At 46.0% G+C, this 15,412-nt stretch overlaps 1 protein-coding gene across 1 annotated transcript in view; it reads left to right on the top strand.

The window, feature by feature from the left end:
* The window catches only part of DYNC1LI1 (dynein cytoplasmic 1 light intermediate chain 1), a 49,241-nt gene that overhangs the window by 26,290 nt on the left and 7,539 nt on the right, over nt 1-15,412 (top strand). Inside the window, exons 6-8 of the mRNA XM_069730032.1 lie at nt 1,074-1,167; nt 3,458-3,593; nt 4,125-4,236. Coding sequence (XP_069586133.1) covers nt 1,074-1,167; nt 3,458-3,593; nt 4,125-4,236 — 342 coding nt within the window. The remainder of the gene's footprint in view (nt 1-1,073; nt 1,168-3,457; nt 3,594-4,124; nt 4,237-15,412) is intronic.

Genomic DNA, 15,412 nt, shown 5'->3' with positions numbered 1-15,412 from the left:
GGATCATTTTTTCAGCTATTTTCTGTAAATGTTACTGTTGAGCTGCAATTTTCTGCTTACACACGTGGTCAAAATTGTTGGTACCCCTCGTTTCATGTCAGAAAAACCCACAATGGTCACAGAAATAACTTGAATCTGACAAAAGTAATAATAAATAACTCTATGAAAATTAACAAATGAAAGTCAGGCATTGCTTTTCAACCATGCTTCCACAGAATTAAAAAAAAACAAAAAAAAAAAACAAACTCCTGAAATAGGCCTGGATAGAAATGATGGTGCCCTTAACGTAATATTTTGTTGCACGACGTATTGAGGCAATCACTGCAATAAAGTGGTTTATTTTGATTTTTGAGGGGCGACACTCCATTTTACTGACTTTTTTTTTTTTTTTTTTTTATATATATACACATGATGATGCCGAGCAAACGTAAAACTAGAGAAATGGTCCAGTAGTGTAGTGGTGATCAGATGGTACTGTGCATTATCAGCTTATAGTTATACACTGATGTATGGCTGTGTGCAGCTTATGGACTAGTGCGTCCAGCCATCGGGCAGATCGTCACCGTGAGGAGCAGAAACGCACCAGGATTCAAGAAACGGTCTCAAAGAAAACCTTGTTTCCCATAGCAACCAATCACAGATCTTCTTTAGTTTCATTTTTAGAAAACTGAAGTTGCGCTCATTCTGGTGGATTTACTTTTAAGACAATTTTCAGAAAATCTGCCCTTTATAAAGGGGTTGTCCCATAAGGTAGATAATGAGGTAGTGGTATGGAGCCTAGTATCCCCTGTGTGGTCGCACATGCTCACTACTGCTCCATTCATACGGGGGACTTTGGCATCCATGGGGGTCCCAGAGGTTGGACTCCAGACGATCATATAACCCCTCAATCTTTAGGCTTATATATATGTATCACTAATGGTGTTGTGCCAGAGAAGCTCTTGTTAAGTTTTTCCAAACTATTATGTTATTTGTAGAATTACACTTTCTTTTCTGGTTTTCTACTGTTATGATTTTGGCTCTGTAATTTTCCCTGCGAATTGCTAATTTCAATAATTTCATTACCTTTGCAGTGTGATGCTATTAGTATTTTGGAAAAGGAACATGACTACACGGATGAGCACTTTGACTTTATTCAGTCATATATCAGGAAGTTTTGTTTACAATGTATCCTTTTTACATTCAGAGCTTCGCTTCACAGATGACCCTAAAGAGAACCTGTCATCAGGATTTTATATTGCAAACTTAATGGCATGGACAGTGGGGAAAATAAGTATTGGATACACTCCCGATTTTGCAAGTTTTCCCATCTACAAAGAACAGAGATCTGTAATTTTTATCATAGGTGCACTTCAACCGTGAGAGACCGAATCTAAAAATAAAAACCAGAAAATCACACTGTATGACTTTTACATAATTAAATTGCATTTTATTGCATGAAATAAGTATTTGCCTACAAACCAGCAAGAATTCTGGCTCTCACAGACCTGTTAGACCTCCTACTCCGCACTCATTACCTGTATTAATTGCATCTGTTAGATCTTGTTACCTGTATAAAAGAAACCTGTCCACACAATCACACTCCAACCTCTCCACCATGGCCAAGACCAAAGCGCTGTCAAAGGACACCAGGGACAAAATTGTAGACCTGCACAAGGCTGGGATGGGCTACAGGACAATAGGCAAGCAGCTTGGTGAGAAGGCAACAACTCTTGACGCAATCTGTAATGTATCAAATACTTATTTTCCACACTGCATATAACGGTGCTTTAATGCGGATAAATCCTTACCCTTCCTGTAGAAAGCTGTTTTGAGTTCTATAATTGACTGTGGTAGATTTGCAAGTGCAGTGGGATGGACATTGCACTTGCAGGTGAACTGGTTGCTACTATATTCTCTATCTATATCTATCTATCTATCTATCTATCTATCTATCTATCTATCTATCTATCTATCTATCTATCTATCTATCTATCTATCTATCTATCTATATATATATATACCTATTCTATGTGTACACATTTATTCTACCTATTCTAATGTAAGCTGTCAGTGTGATTTTACTGTACACCGCACTGAATTGCCGGCTTTTCTCTCTAACACCGCTGCGTATTCCTCGCAAGCCACACTGCTGGTCCGTGTGTAATCCGTATTTTTGGGGCTTCCATAGACTTTCATTGGCGTTTTTTTTGCGCAATACGGTGACAAACGCAGCAATGTTGAACCTGGGGCTGACAGCATCACCAGGGAGGCACAGAGATCACCGGGGGAGGGTGGCATGAGGATGACATGGGGACACATAGCTGGGGGGGACAGAGATCACATGGGAGCACAAATATTACAGGGGAGTACATAGGGGGGCAAAGGGATCACAGGGGGCACATAGATCACAGGGGGGCACAAAGCTGGGAGCCACGTATCACAGGGTCGCACATAGCTAGGGGGCACAGATCACAGGGGTGCACATAGCTAGGGGGCACAGATCACAGAGGTGCACATTGCTGGGGGGCACAGATCACAGGGCATATAGCTGGGGGCACAGAAATCACGGGGGGGCATATAGCTGGGGGGCACAGAAATCACGGGGGGGCATATAGCTGGAGGGCACAGAAATCACAGGGGCATATAGCTGGAGGGCACATAAATCACAGGGGGCAGATAGCTGGAGGGCACAGAAATTATGGGGGGGCATATAGCTGGGGGGCACAGAAATCACGGGGGGGGGGCATATAGCTGGAGGGCACAGAAATCACAGGGGCATATAGCTGGAGGGCACAAATCACAGGGGGCAGATAGCTGGAGGGCACAGAAATCACGGGGGCAGAGAGATCAGGGGGCACATAGCTAGGGGGCACATAGATCACAGGGGGCACATAGCTAGGGGGCACATAGATCACAGGGGGCACATAGCTGGGGGACACAAATCACAGGGGGGCATATAGCTGGGGGGCAGAGAAATCATGGGGCACATAGCTAGGGGGCACAGATCACAGGGTGGCACATAGCTGCCGGGGGCATATATTTGGGGGCACAAATCATATTGGGGCACAGAGATCACAGGGGGAACATAGCTGAGGGGCACAGAGCTACGGGCACAGAAACCCCCAGCACACAGACACGGGGCTGCCAGCACAGAGATCGAGCATTGCGGACTCTGGGGACCTGCCCGCGGGCCGCATGAAAAGTCACCAAGGGCCGCAGGTTCCCCACCCCTGGTTTTAAATGTATTGGCTTCTAAAAGATGTAAATACATTTGAACATCGGAAAGGAGTGGAGTGTGTGCGGCGGCAGGCCTGGTATGCCTGCCCACAGAGAGGGCTCTGCGTGGCACATGTGCCATAGGTTCGCCATCACTGCTATAGATTGTTAGCATGAAAACTGTTCCTTTCACATATGGCTGTATTTTGGCTGAACTATTGCTTTTTCCCTCATTTATTCCTTGACCTGCTCCTTTTAGATGGTGCTGCACTAATTTATACATCCATAAAAGAGAACAAAAACATTGACCTTGTATATAAATATATTGTTCAGCAATTATACGGATTTCCTTTCAATATGCCTGCTGTTGTTGTGGAAAAGGATGCAGTATTTATGTAAGTGCCCAAATCATATTTAATTCAAATCCCTACCCCACTTTATATAAAATATAAATTGCCTTGGGACCATCAATGACCTGACTTGTGAAATTGTATTCTGATAGAAAGGAGAGCATGCAGGTTTTTTTTTTATAGGTGCCAGGCATCTAAGATTTGCAGGTTTCTGAAACCAATCAATGCTTCAATCTTCAAAAATTATATAAATAAAAATACCTGGATATTGGAAAGACTGTAAACACTAAAGACCTGCATATAAATGTAAATTTGCAGAAATCATTATTTTGTAAAAAACTAAAAAAGTTTGCTCTTCACCAACTGCCGTCTATTAATATCTGGATTTCTGGCATCATTTACCCCTCCCCACAATTTTTTTTGTTTGCCATTTTGTGTATTGTGTGAGTCTGTGGCAGCAATGTATGTACTGGTTATTGAGGTGTGGGGGATAATATATGTAAGGTATATATATATTTTTTTTTTTCCACCCAAGGAGTGTCTTTAAGGTTCTGACATTCAAATGTGTTTCTTCAGTCCAGCAGGATGGGACAATGACAAAAAAATAGGAATTTTACATGAAAATTTTCAAACGCTAAAACCTGATGACACTTTTGAAGATATTATCACTAAGCCACCAGTGCGGAAGGTAATTAACAGCGAAGTCTTGTGTTCCTTATATTTTAGGTTTTGCATAATGCTGTACAGTTGCACATGTCAATTACATGGGTTTTGACATTGTGGTCAGCTTCCATGGGTAAGGCATCATTCACACATCTGTCTTTCACTGTCCGAGTACAGACTGCATGACCGGTCTCTTGACCTGAACTTGGCAGTTATATGTATGTGTGAATCTGGTCTAAAGGTACCGTCACACTAGACGATATCGCTAGCGATCCGTGACGTTGCAGCGTCCTGGCTAGCGATATCGTCCAGTGTGACAGGCAGCAGCGATCAGGCCCCTGCTGTGATGTCGCTGGTCGGGGAAGAAAGGCCAGAACTTTATTTCGTCGCTGGCTCTCCCGCAGACATCGCTGAATCGGCGTGTGTGACGCCGATTCAGCGATGTCTTCGCTGGTAACCAGGGTAAACCAGGGCCGCGCTTAGTAACCCGATGTTTACCCTGGTTACCATCGTTAAAGTAAAAAAACAACCACTACATACTTACCTACCGCTGTCTGTCCCCGGCGCTTTGCTTCTCTGCTCTGGCTGTGAGCGCCGGGCAGCCGGAAAGCAGAGCGGTGACGTCACCGCTCTGCTTTCCGGCCGCTGTGCTCACAACCAGACCAGAGAAGCAGAGCGCCGAGGACAGACAGCGGTAGGTAAGTATGTAGTGGTTGTTTTTTTTACTTTAACGATGGTAACCAGGGTAAACATCGGGTTACTAAGCGCGGCCCTGCGCTTAGTAACCCGATGTTTACCCTGGTTACCGGCATCGTTGGTCGCTGGAGAGCTGTCTGTGTGACAGCTCTCCAGCGACCAAACAGCGACGCTGCAGCGATCCGGATCGTTGTCGGTATCGCTGCAGCGTCGCTTAGTGTGACGGTACCTTAAGGAGTGAATCAGTACTAACAATTACATTTGCTCTCTGTAGTGCTACAGCATGTAAACATGAAATATATGAAATTTGAATTAATGCACTAGAAAATAGGAAAAACAAAGATTTTTGGCACACAATTTCATCAGTTCATGCATGCCCAACAGCCATGGCAAGGCGACCTTCTTTGCTGGGAACCTGCCTAATGTGAATCCTCTCCTAGGCTGAAGCCTACATTTTATGTGTATACATGCTGGAATTAAAACAACCACGAGCTGATGGGTGGAGTGCTTAGTCAAAGAGCCTATGTATAAAATCAAGACTGACCGTCAATTCCAAACAGCAAACAGAAAACTGGTGTGTACAGGTGCTTACTAAGCGTAGCCATCTGTGGCTGCTGGACATGCATGTATTTACGAAATTATGCTCTAAGTATCTTTGTGTTTTCCCGTTTTCTAGATCAGTAATGCAATTCACATTTCATATATTTCATATTTACTTGGTTTAGTGTTAGAGTGCAGCTTTATTTGTTATGCATGGAGATGGCTACTCTTGCTACACACTTGTCCACACCAGTTTACTATTTTGAAGTGACGGTAAGTCTTTTGATATTTCAGGAGTGAATCAGAACTGACTTATTTGCTGTCACAGTGATACTAATTTTCACATGTCCATTTTCCATAATGCTGAAACTGATGTCACCATTTTTGTGAATTCAGATGGGAGCAATAGTGACATCACTCTGGTTCTGTAGAGTCAGGATACAGCAGTGATGTCCTGGCTCCATTTAACCACAGCAGCCCATTACTGGACTTGCCGGCCTCTGGTCTTTTTTGTCTTTCTAACTTTATTTCTGAGTCTATGGAGCTGTGTGGACTATTTTGGATTAAAAATTTTTCCAGTGTATGCAACTTTTCTATTATTTTATTTGTTTCCCGGAGGTGGGATGTTCTTTGTATTTATGTATGCAGTGTATTACAACTGCCTCTAAGGTCCAGCAAAGGGTCAAAGCTTGTAAAGTAGACTACTAGGCCGGTGTCACACTTAGCGTAGGGAAATACGCTCCGTTTTTTACAGGCGTAATATGCAGAAAAGTTCCTGAACAGTGATCCGTATTCATCGCGAGGATGCAATCTTTTTTCTCTTAAAAAAACATTCGTGAAAACATAAATACAGTGTGTGTATATATATATATATATATATATATATATATATATATATATATATATATATATATATATATATATATATATATATATATATATATATATATATTATAATTTTTTTTTTTTTTGATGCCTTCAGTGTGAATGTACAATTTTCAGTCATGATAATACAGAAAAATCTTTAAATGAGGTGTGTCCGAACTTTGTACTGTGTGTGTATATATATGTATGTATGTATATATGTGTGTGTGTATATATATATATATATCTCCTATACCATGTGTAGACATTTATTTTAGCTATTCTAGTCTAACCTGTCAGTGTGATTTTACTGTACACCGCGATTAATTAATCCGTATATTTCTCACCCCCATAGACTTTCCTTGGCGGATTTTTTTGCGCAATACACTGACAAACGCAGTATGCTACGATTTTCTACGCCCGTAAAATACGGCTGTGAAATATACGGCAGATAGGAGCTGCCCCATAGAGAATCATTGGTCCGTGTGAAATGCATTATTATTGCGCCTCTCATACGTAAAACTCTAGTGTGACCCCGGCCTTAGGTTTCCATACTTGGCAGCCTAGGGACATTTACACGTCTATTTCCAATAGGAACCCATTGGCACACCAGTGACCTAACAAGGGTGGAAAGGGAGGGCAGAATTCCCGCCTCCCCCCCACCAAAGATCCTTTTTCACCCCCAACAAAAATGCGAAGCTTTTAATTAGTAATAAACCTGGGTCACATTTACTACATTCAACAGTTGCCTCATCCATAGAAATATAAATGGATCTCAACATGGGCTATCTCTACCAGGAAGCACACATGAAGCAGGGTCTACAGCACCAAGCAGAAGCAGGGGGTACTGCTGGGAATTGCAGTTTTAGCAGATAAGGAGATGACTATCCATTCAGCTACAGTATGTGAAGCTGGATGCACTGAGAAGAAAAAAAAATAAAATAACTTGCAATTATACTTTTTAAAAGTCCCTTTATTTTCAAGAGCCGTAACTTTTTTTTCTTTCTTTCTTTCAGTCAACATAATGGTATGAAGACAGGGTGCATTGTCATTTTAGAATAGCGCTATTATCTTTTTCAAACATATTAAATGGTAAAATTAATAAACGAGGTGAAACCCTCGAAATTTGCAACTGGTTTTCAAGTTCTGTTTTCTTAGCTTTTTATTGTCTTGAAAACTACCTGGCAACATGATTTTCTAGATCAGTACGATTATGGTGATCCTAAATTTGAGTACATATTGGTGGTTTAGAAAATTCAGATGTTCGTGAAAAAACTGTTTTGTTTCCACTTCTTCATTTACTCATTATTGAGTACATAGTACTAATCACAGACTCCTATGAAGCCTGGCCTCAGACTGAACTTTTCAAGAGTACCAATATGGCATTGATGGGAACTTTCAGCAGGCCCTCAACTATCGCTGCAAGCCACTGGCACTCTGCAATCCATGGCTGTGAAGTCTTTGTCCATTTTGGTAGTCTGTATAAAATGTACCGACTCCTAAGATATATAATACATTGGGTACAGTAGTGCAATGCAAATTTTGTAGTATATTTTTTTTCATAAGAATTTGGGAAAGTTATGAAATGTCCTATAAATGTCTGACCTGTTCCTGATCTAAGAATCTTGGCTTTTACTGGAGATGATTCAGTGCTGCACTTTATGTACATGCTCAGTAGTGAAGTAGTGCTGTGGAGATGACTCTGTGCTGCACTTTATGTACAGTGGGTACGGAATGTATTCATACCCCTTTAACCCCTTAACCCCCAAGGGTGATTTGCACGTTAATGACCGGGCCAATTTTTACAATTCTGACCACTGTCCCTTTATGAGTTTATAACTCTGGAAAGCTTCAACGGATCCTGGTGATTCTGACATTTTCTCGTGACATATTGTACTTCATGATAGTGGTAAAATTTCTTTGATATTACCTGCGTTTTTGTGAAAAAAAACCCGAAATTTGGCGAAAATTTTGAAAATTTCGCAATTTTGAAACTTTGAATTTTTTATGCCCTTAAATCGCAGAGATATATCACACAAAATACTTAATAAGTAACATTTCCCACATGTCTACTTTACATCAGCACAATTTTTGAACCAAAATTTTTTTGTTAGGGAGTTATAAGGGTTAAAATTTGACCAGCAATTTCTCATTTTTACAACACTTTTTTTTTTTTTTTTTTTTTTTTGGGACCACATTACATTTGAAGTCACTTTGATGGGTCTATATGATAGAAAATACCCAAGTGTGACACCATTCTAGAAACTGCACCCCTCAAGGTGCTCAAAACCAGATTCAAGAAGTTTATTAACCCTTCGGGTGTTTCACAGGAATTTTTGGAATGTTGTTAAAATAAAATGAACATTTAACTTTTTTTCACAAAAAGTTTACTTCAGCTCCAATTTGTTTTATTTTACCAAGGGTAACGGGAAAAATTGCACCCCAAAAGTTGTTGTGCAATTTGTCTAGAGTACGCCGATACCCCATATGTGGGGGTAAAGCACTGTTTGGGCGCATGGCAGAGCTCGGAAGGGAAGGAGCGCTGTTTGACTTTTCAATGCAAAATTGACTGGAATTGATATGGGATGCCATGCGCGTTCGGAGAGCCCCTGATGTGCCTAAACATTGAAACCCCCCACAAGTGACACCATTTTGGAAAATACACCCCTAAGGAACTTGTCTAGATGTGTGGTGAGCACTTTGAACCCCCAAGTGTTTCACTACAGTTTATAACGCAGAGCCGTGAAACTAAAAATTCTTTTTCTTTCTCGCCTTCATTGGGGGACACAGGTAACCATGGGTGTATGCTGTTGTCACTAGGAGGCTGGCACTATGCAAATAAAGAAGTAACTCCTCCCCAGCAATATATACCCTCCGACAGGCACCAGGCAACTCAGTTTTTGCTTAGTGTCTGTAGGAGGCGGACCTGGATCTCACACCAGATCCGCATTTCTTTTACAGGGATTTGTTTTGTTTATTAACCTTTTCCTTTTCTTTTTCAGATTTTTCCTTCAGGGTAACAGGATGCAGTTTTTCTCACCCTGTTTTCCCCACTTTGAGCGACCGAGAGAGCAGTGTGGTATCACCCACATCGCACCCTCTCGGACCCGCTGGGCAGGACTTGTCCCCTGTCACCCATTCGGGTGTTCAGGGTGACCTTCTTCCTCGGTGGTCGGTAATGCCCGTTTCCCCTCCTCATCCCTCTCCTCGGAGTGGGCTGAGAGGAAGACGGCGGTCACTGCCAGTGACCCTCTCCCCCCGTCTTCTGCGCCGGAGAGTTCGTGGCACGGGAAGGAGGACTTCTTCCAGGACCCTCTAGTCTACAAGACATCCTGATGGTTCCTCATCTCCAGGTAAGGCTAGGTTCACATTGCGTTAGGGCAATCCATTAAGCGCATAGCGCTAGCGGATTGCGCTAACGCAATGTTTCTTTTTGGTCCGCGTTCGCTGTCCCCGCTAGCGCAGATCCCCGATCTGCGCTAGTGAGGACCGGACTTCGGACATGCCTCGGACGCTGCATGCAGCGTCCGAGGTTCGTCACAAAAGAACGGCACATCGCTAGCGCGTGCCGAAAATGGCACACGCTAGCGATGCAATACAGGCAGAAATAACATTGCTGTCAATGGGTGCCCTAACGGACCCGTTGCACGGCGTTAATTGCGACATTTTCGCCGTGCAATGCTGTCCGTTAGCGTTAACCCATTAACGCAATGTGAACCTAGCCTAAGGGATCTTCAATCAACAAAGCTTCCCCGCCCCCCTTCCTCCCCTCACCCTGCCTGGCAGCGATCTCCATATAGCTTACCCTGCTTCCCCTGTGATAGGAGAGAGGGTTGCATTTTCAGGCGCTGGGACACGCTAAACCGCGGCGAAAGGCTTCACATAACGCAGGCATTCTTTCCCTCCTTTTTTGTCTGTCTCACTCTCTCCCGGCTTTTCTCCTTTTTTGGCGCTTGAGCGCCCTCTGGCGGCGGCCGGCATTATTGCGGCCAGGAGTTTTTATTTTTCATCTCCAGGCTTTTCTTCACTTTCTTTTTGGCGCTTGAGCACCCTCTGGTGGCGGCCGGCATTATTGCGTGGGACAGAAGATTTTTGGGGGAACACGGGCACCTGCTGCCGCTGTCGCTTTTTTTTTCGGCAGGCTCAGCGCTACTGCTCTCTCGGGCTCAACTCCTCCTGGCAGTACTTCTCCGCTCCAGGACAAGGTAATATCCACCTATGTCCGAGCCCACCCCGGCCTTTGCCACTACGGCCATCCATTACGCCTGCGCTCACTGTAAGAAAAAGTGGGCCTCAGGTCAGCCTTCACCTTTCTGCCCGTCCTGCATTCCTCCCACCATGTCCATCCATCAGGAAGCTCCTAGGTCCCGGGATGAGTGCACCCCCCCCCCCCCATCCCCCGGAGTGGGCTGTTGCAATGTCTCAATCAGTGTCTGACCTGACTAAGGTTTCGCAGTCCCTGGTCCAGGCACTTGAACGTATCCCGCTTCTCTCTAATGCCACCAGTGCCACGAACGCCTCACACAGCGATTCGCTCGCACCTGTCCTAGACCCTCAGAGGCAGACCAGACAAGAGACAGAAAACGGACCTTATCTAGATCCTCGTCCAGTCCCCTGGACGGGATTCCTCTATCTGCCTGTTCCCCCTCCTCGCAGGTGGACGTCGGGTTTGATCTATCCTCTCAGTCGGAATCTGACTCTGATGCAGATCAGACTTCCAGAACACAGGAGATGGTTGATAGCCTTATTTCGGCTATCATTCAGACGCTTGATCTTAAGGAGGATGAAGCGAGCTCTCAGGACGTCTCCGTTGCGTTTAAACGGATTAAATGTCCCTCTAGCTTTTTTCCTAATCACAGGGAGTTTGACAATACTACCTCTGCACACTGGGAAAACCCTGGCAAGCGTTTCCCTGGCAGGAAACTGCTTGACGTGTTATACCCTTTTCACTCCGACCTTGTTTCCAAATGGTCCGAGTCTCCTAAGGTCGACCCGCCCGTCTCCAGGCTATCCTTGCAGATTGTTCTGTCTATCCCGGACGCGGCTTCCCTTAAGGATCCCACGGACAGGCAAATCTGCATTTGAGGCTTCCGGAGCCTCCCTCTGCCCTAGTTTTGCCTCATCCTGGGTAGCCAAGGCTGTGTCAGCCTGGGCCAAAACCCTGCGCAGGGGCATTTTGGCCTCTGCTCCTGCTGAGGAACTGTCTGATTTGGCGGATCAGATTTCTCTTGCGGGAAAATACCTCATGAATGCCTCCCTTGATGCAGCGGCCTGCTCCACCAGGGCTAACAGCAACATTGTGGCCATTCGCCGGATTCTCTGGCTAGAGGCATGGAACGCTGACCCCGCTTCTAAAAAATCTCTCACTGGTCTGCCCTTCCAGGGTTCTAGACTCTTTGGCACGCAGTTGGATCAAATGATCTCGGACGCTACGGGTGGTAAGAGTACCTCCTTACCCCAATCCAAGCCGAAACGTCCCTTCAACCGGAGGGGCCCCCAGTCCTTTTGTCCCTTTCGGTCCTTCGCCTCCTCAGGAAACCCCAACCAGGACCGTTCTTCCTCGCAAGGAGTCCGAAGAAAACCTTCTTTCAGGCCTCCACCGCGCTGGAGAGCTAAGAGCCACCCCGCAAGACCATCTGGATCTCGGGGCCACAGGTCCTCTAATAAATGACGAGTCGCCCCACCTGGAAATCCCTCCAGGGTGGGAGGCCGACTTCTCCTGTTCTCAGAGGTGTGGCTATCGGTAGTCGACGATGCCTGGGTCAGGGAGATCGTCACTTCGGGCTACAAGATAGAATTTTCTTCGCCCCCAGGAAGACGTTTCCTGCTCTCTCGTCCTCTCAAACAGCCCTCCCACCTCTCAGGACTTCTCCAGACCGTCGAGTCGCTCCTCGCCTCAGGAGTCATAGTTCCGGTGCCTCATCGTGAGAGGTTTTTGGGTTTTTACTCAAACCTGTTCGTGTTTCCAAAAAAGGCCGGTTCTCTCCGTCCAATTTTGGATCTCCAAGCGGCTGAACCGCCATATTCAGATTTGCCGTTTCAGGATGGAATCTCTACGCTCGGTGATCGCGTCCATGGAAACGGGAGAGTTTTTGTTCCGTGGATATCCGAGATGCGTACCTTCACGTCCCTATTTGCGTACGACATCAGAGATTCCTCCGGTTCGCGATCCAGGGTCATCACTATCAGTTCACGGCCCTCCCTTTTGGTCTGGGGTCTACGCCCAGGGTCTTTACGAAGGTCATGGCAGCTGTCATGGCCATCCTACGTTCAAAGGGGATTCTGGTAATCCCATACCTCGACGACCTCTTGATCAAGGGTCCGTCCCGTCGGGATTGCAGCCAGAGCCTCCAGCTTACTCTGGACACGCTTCTTCGCCTCGGCTGGATAATCAATTACCAGAAGTCTTCCCTGATTCCATCTCAGCGGCTGGAGTTCCTTGGCATGGAATTCGACACCTCTCAGGCTCAGGTCTTTCTTCCCAAAGAGAAGTTCCTTTCTCTCCGTCGCGGGGTCAGGGCACTAAAGAGCCCGAATCCTCCGTCTCTCCGCCTTGCCATGAGGGTTCTGGGAAAGATGGTCGCCTCCATGGAAGCGGTCCCCTATGCCCAGTTCCACTCTCGTCCCCTCCAGCTGGCCCTTCTGTCGGCCTGGGACAGGAATCCACTTTCCTTGGATCGCCCGTTTCGCCTCTCCCCCAGAGTGAAACAGTCTCTCTTGGTGGACGCTGTCCACCTCCATTCTGCGCGGGAGGTCATTTCTCCCTACCCGCTGGCAGGTGATCACCACCGACGCCAGTCTCCAAGGTTGGGGAGCAGTTTTTCTCCACCTCACGGCCCAGGGCCGCTGGACTGCTCAGGAGGCGCGCCTCCCTATCAACCTCTTGGAAATCAGAGCAATCTTCCTAGCCCTCATCCGCTGGGAGTCTCTCCTTTCAGGGAAACCGGTCCGCATTCAGTCGGACAACGCCACGGCCGCGGCTTACATAAACCATCAGGGAGGGACTCGCAGCACAGAAGTCATGGCGGAAGTAGCAAAAATTCTGTGTTGGGCGGAGAATCACGTTCCCTCTGTCAGCCGTCCACATCCCAGGGGTGGACAATTGGGAAGCCGACTTTCTCAGTCACCAGGGCATCGTGGCGGGCGAGTGGTCTCTTCTCCCCTCAATCTTCAGCCAGACTTGCCAGCGGTGGGGCGTCCCAGACATCGACTTGATGGCCTCCCGGGCAAACCACAAGGTTCCCCAGTACGTCTCCAGATCTCGGGATCCAATGGCCGTCGGATGCGACGCACTCGTGATCCCGTGGACTCAGTTCCAGATGCCCTATCTGTTCCCACCCCTCCCCTTGATCCCAAGGGTCGTAAAAAAGATCAAGCCAGAAGGGGTCCCTGTACTCTTGGTAGCTCCAGATTGGCCTCGCATGGCCTGGTATACGAAACTGGTGAACATGCTATCGGACGTTCCGTGGAGGCTTCTGGATCGTCCGGACCTTCTTTTGCAGGGGCCCCTCTTCTACCCGAATTCTCAGTCTCTGAATTTAACGGTATGGCCGTTGAGGCCGCGGTCCTGAAAGACGCGGGTTTTTCTCATAGCGTCATCCAGACTATGATAAGGGCGAGAAAACCGGCTTCCTCGCGTATTTATCACAGGTGTTGGAAGGCCTTTTTCCGGTGGTGTCAGGACAACAATCTGTTTCCTATGACCTTTTCCCTTCCATCTCTTCTCCGTTTCCTTCAAGCGGGTCTAGATTCGGGTCTTTCCCTTAGCACCTTGAAGGGTCAGATTTCCGCTCTGTCCATTCTTTTTCAGAGACCTGGCCTCCCTGCCTCAGGTGCGGACCTTCATCCAGGGGGTCGCTCATATAGCTCCCCCTTATCGTCCTCTTGGCGAGCCTTGGGACCTCAACCTCGTTTTGGACGCCCTCCAGCGTGCGCCCTTTGAACCGATTCAGGACATTTCCTTCTCGTTTCTATCCTGGAAGGTAGCCTTTTTGGTCGCCATCACCTCCATTAATAGAGTGTCGGAGCTGGCGGCATTATCCTGTCGTTCTCCCTTTCTGGTCCTGCATCAGGACAAAGTGGTTCTTCGTCCAGTTTTTTCCTTTCTACCAAAGATGGTTTCGGCTTTTCACATCAATGAGGATATTGTCCTCCCTTCCTTGTGCCCTTCCCCGGTTCATTCCTTGGAGAAATCTCTTCACAAGTTGGATGTGGTCAGGGCTATCCGAATTTGTCGCCAGAACGGTCTCTCTTCGTCAGGCTGATTCTCTGTTCATCGTCTCGGAAGGGTGGCAAAAGGGGCTCCCCGCCTTCAAGTCCACAATTGCTCGTTGGATCCGTTCGTTTATACCATTCCACGTTTGGTAAAATTGATAAAGCAGATTTATTCTTCGGGTCAGTACGATTACAGCAATACCTCATCTATATCATTTTTTTATGTTTTGGCGCGACTATATGATAAAAACTCTTTTATATAAAAAATAATTATTTTTGCATCGCTTTATTCTGAGGACTATAACTTTTTTTTTTTTTCACTGATAATGCTGTATGGCGGCTCGTTTTTTGCGGGACAAGATGACATTTTCAGCGGTACCATGGTTATTTGTATCCAGTACAAAAAGCAAAAGGCTGACAGCACTCACAGTCCTGGGGCGCCCGTTCACATCCAGGGAACCGTCCCGGATATAGTAAACCAAGAGAAATAGAATGACCAGCGCTCCATCCGGGTGTAGAAATCTTTGAAAAGAGGTTTATTGAGCCATAGTATGACAAAGACCGTTTATCGGTCGAAACGTTGCTGTACTATGGCTCAATAAACCTCTTTTCAAAGATTTCTACACCCGGATGGAGCGCTGTTCATTCTATTTCTCATGGTTATTTATATCCGTCTTTTTGATCGCGTGTTATTCCACTTTTTGTTTGGCGGTATGATACCAATGCGTTATTTTTTTGCCTTTTTTTTTTATTTATTTATTTTTTTTTACGGTGTTCACTGAAGGGGTTAACTAGTGGGACAGTTTTATAGGTCGGGTCGTTACGGATGCCTCAATACTAAATGTGTACTTTTTGTTTTGTGTTTTGTGTATTCATTGGAACAATAT

Source organism: Ranitomeya imitator, chromosome 6 (assembly GCF_032444005.1).
Source record: "Ranitomeya imitator isolate aRanImi1 chromosome 6, aRanImi1.pri, whole genome shotgun sequence".
Classification (NCBI taxonomy): domain Eukaryota; kingdom Metazoa; phylum Chordata; class Amphibia; order Anura; family Dendrobatidae; genus Ranitomeya; species Ranitomeya imitator.
The sequence above is the reverse complement of the archived record's forward strand: the minus strand, read 5'-3'. Positions and strand labels throughout refer to the sequence as shown.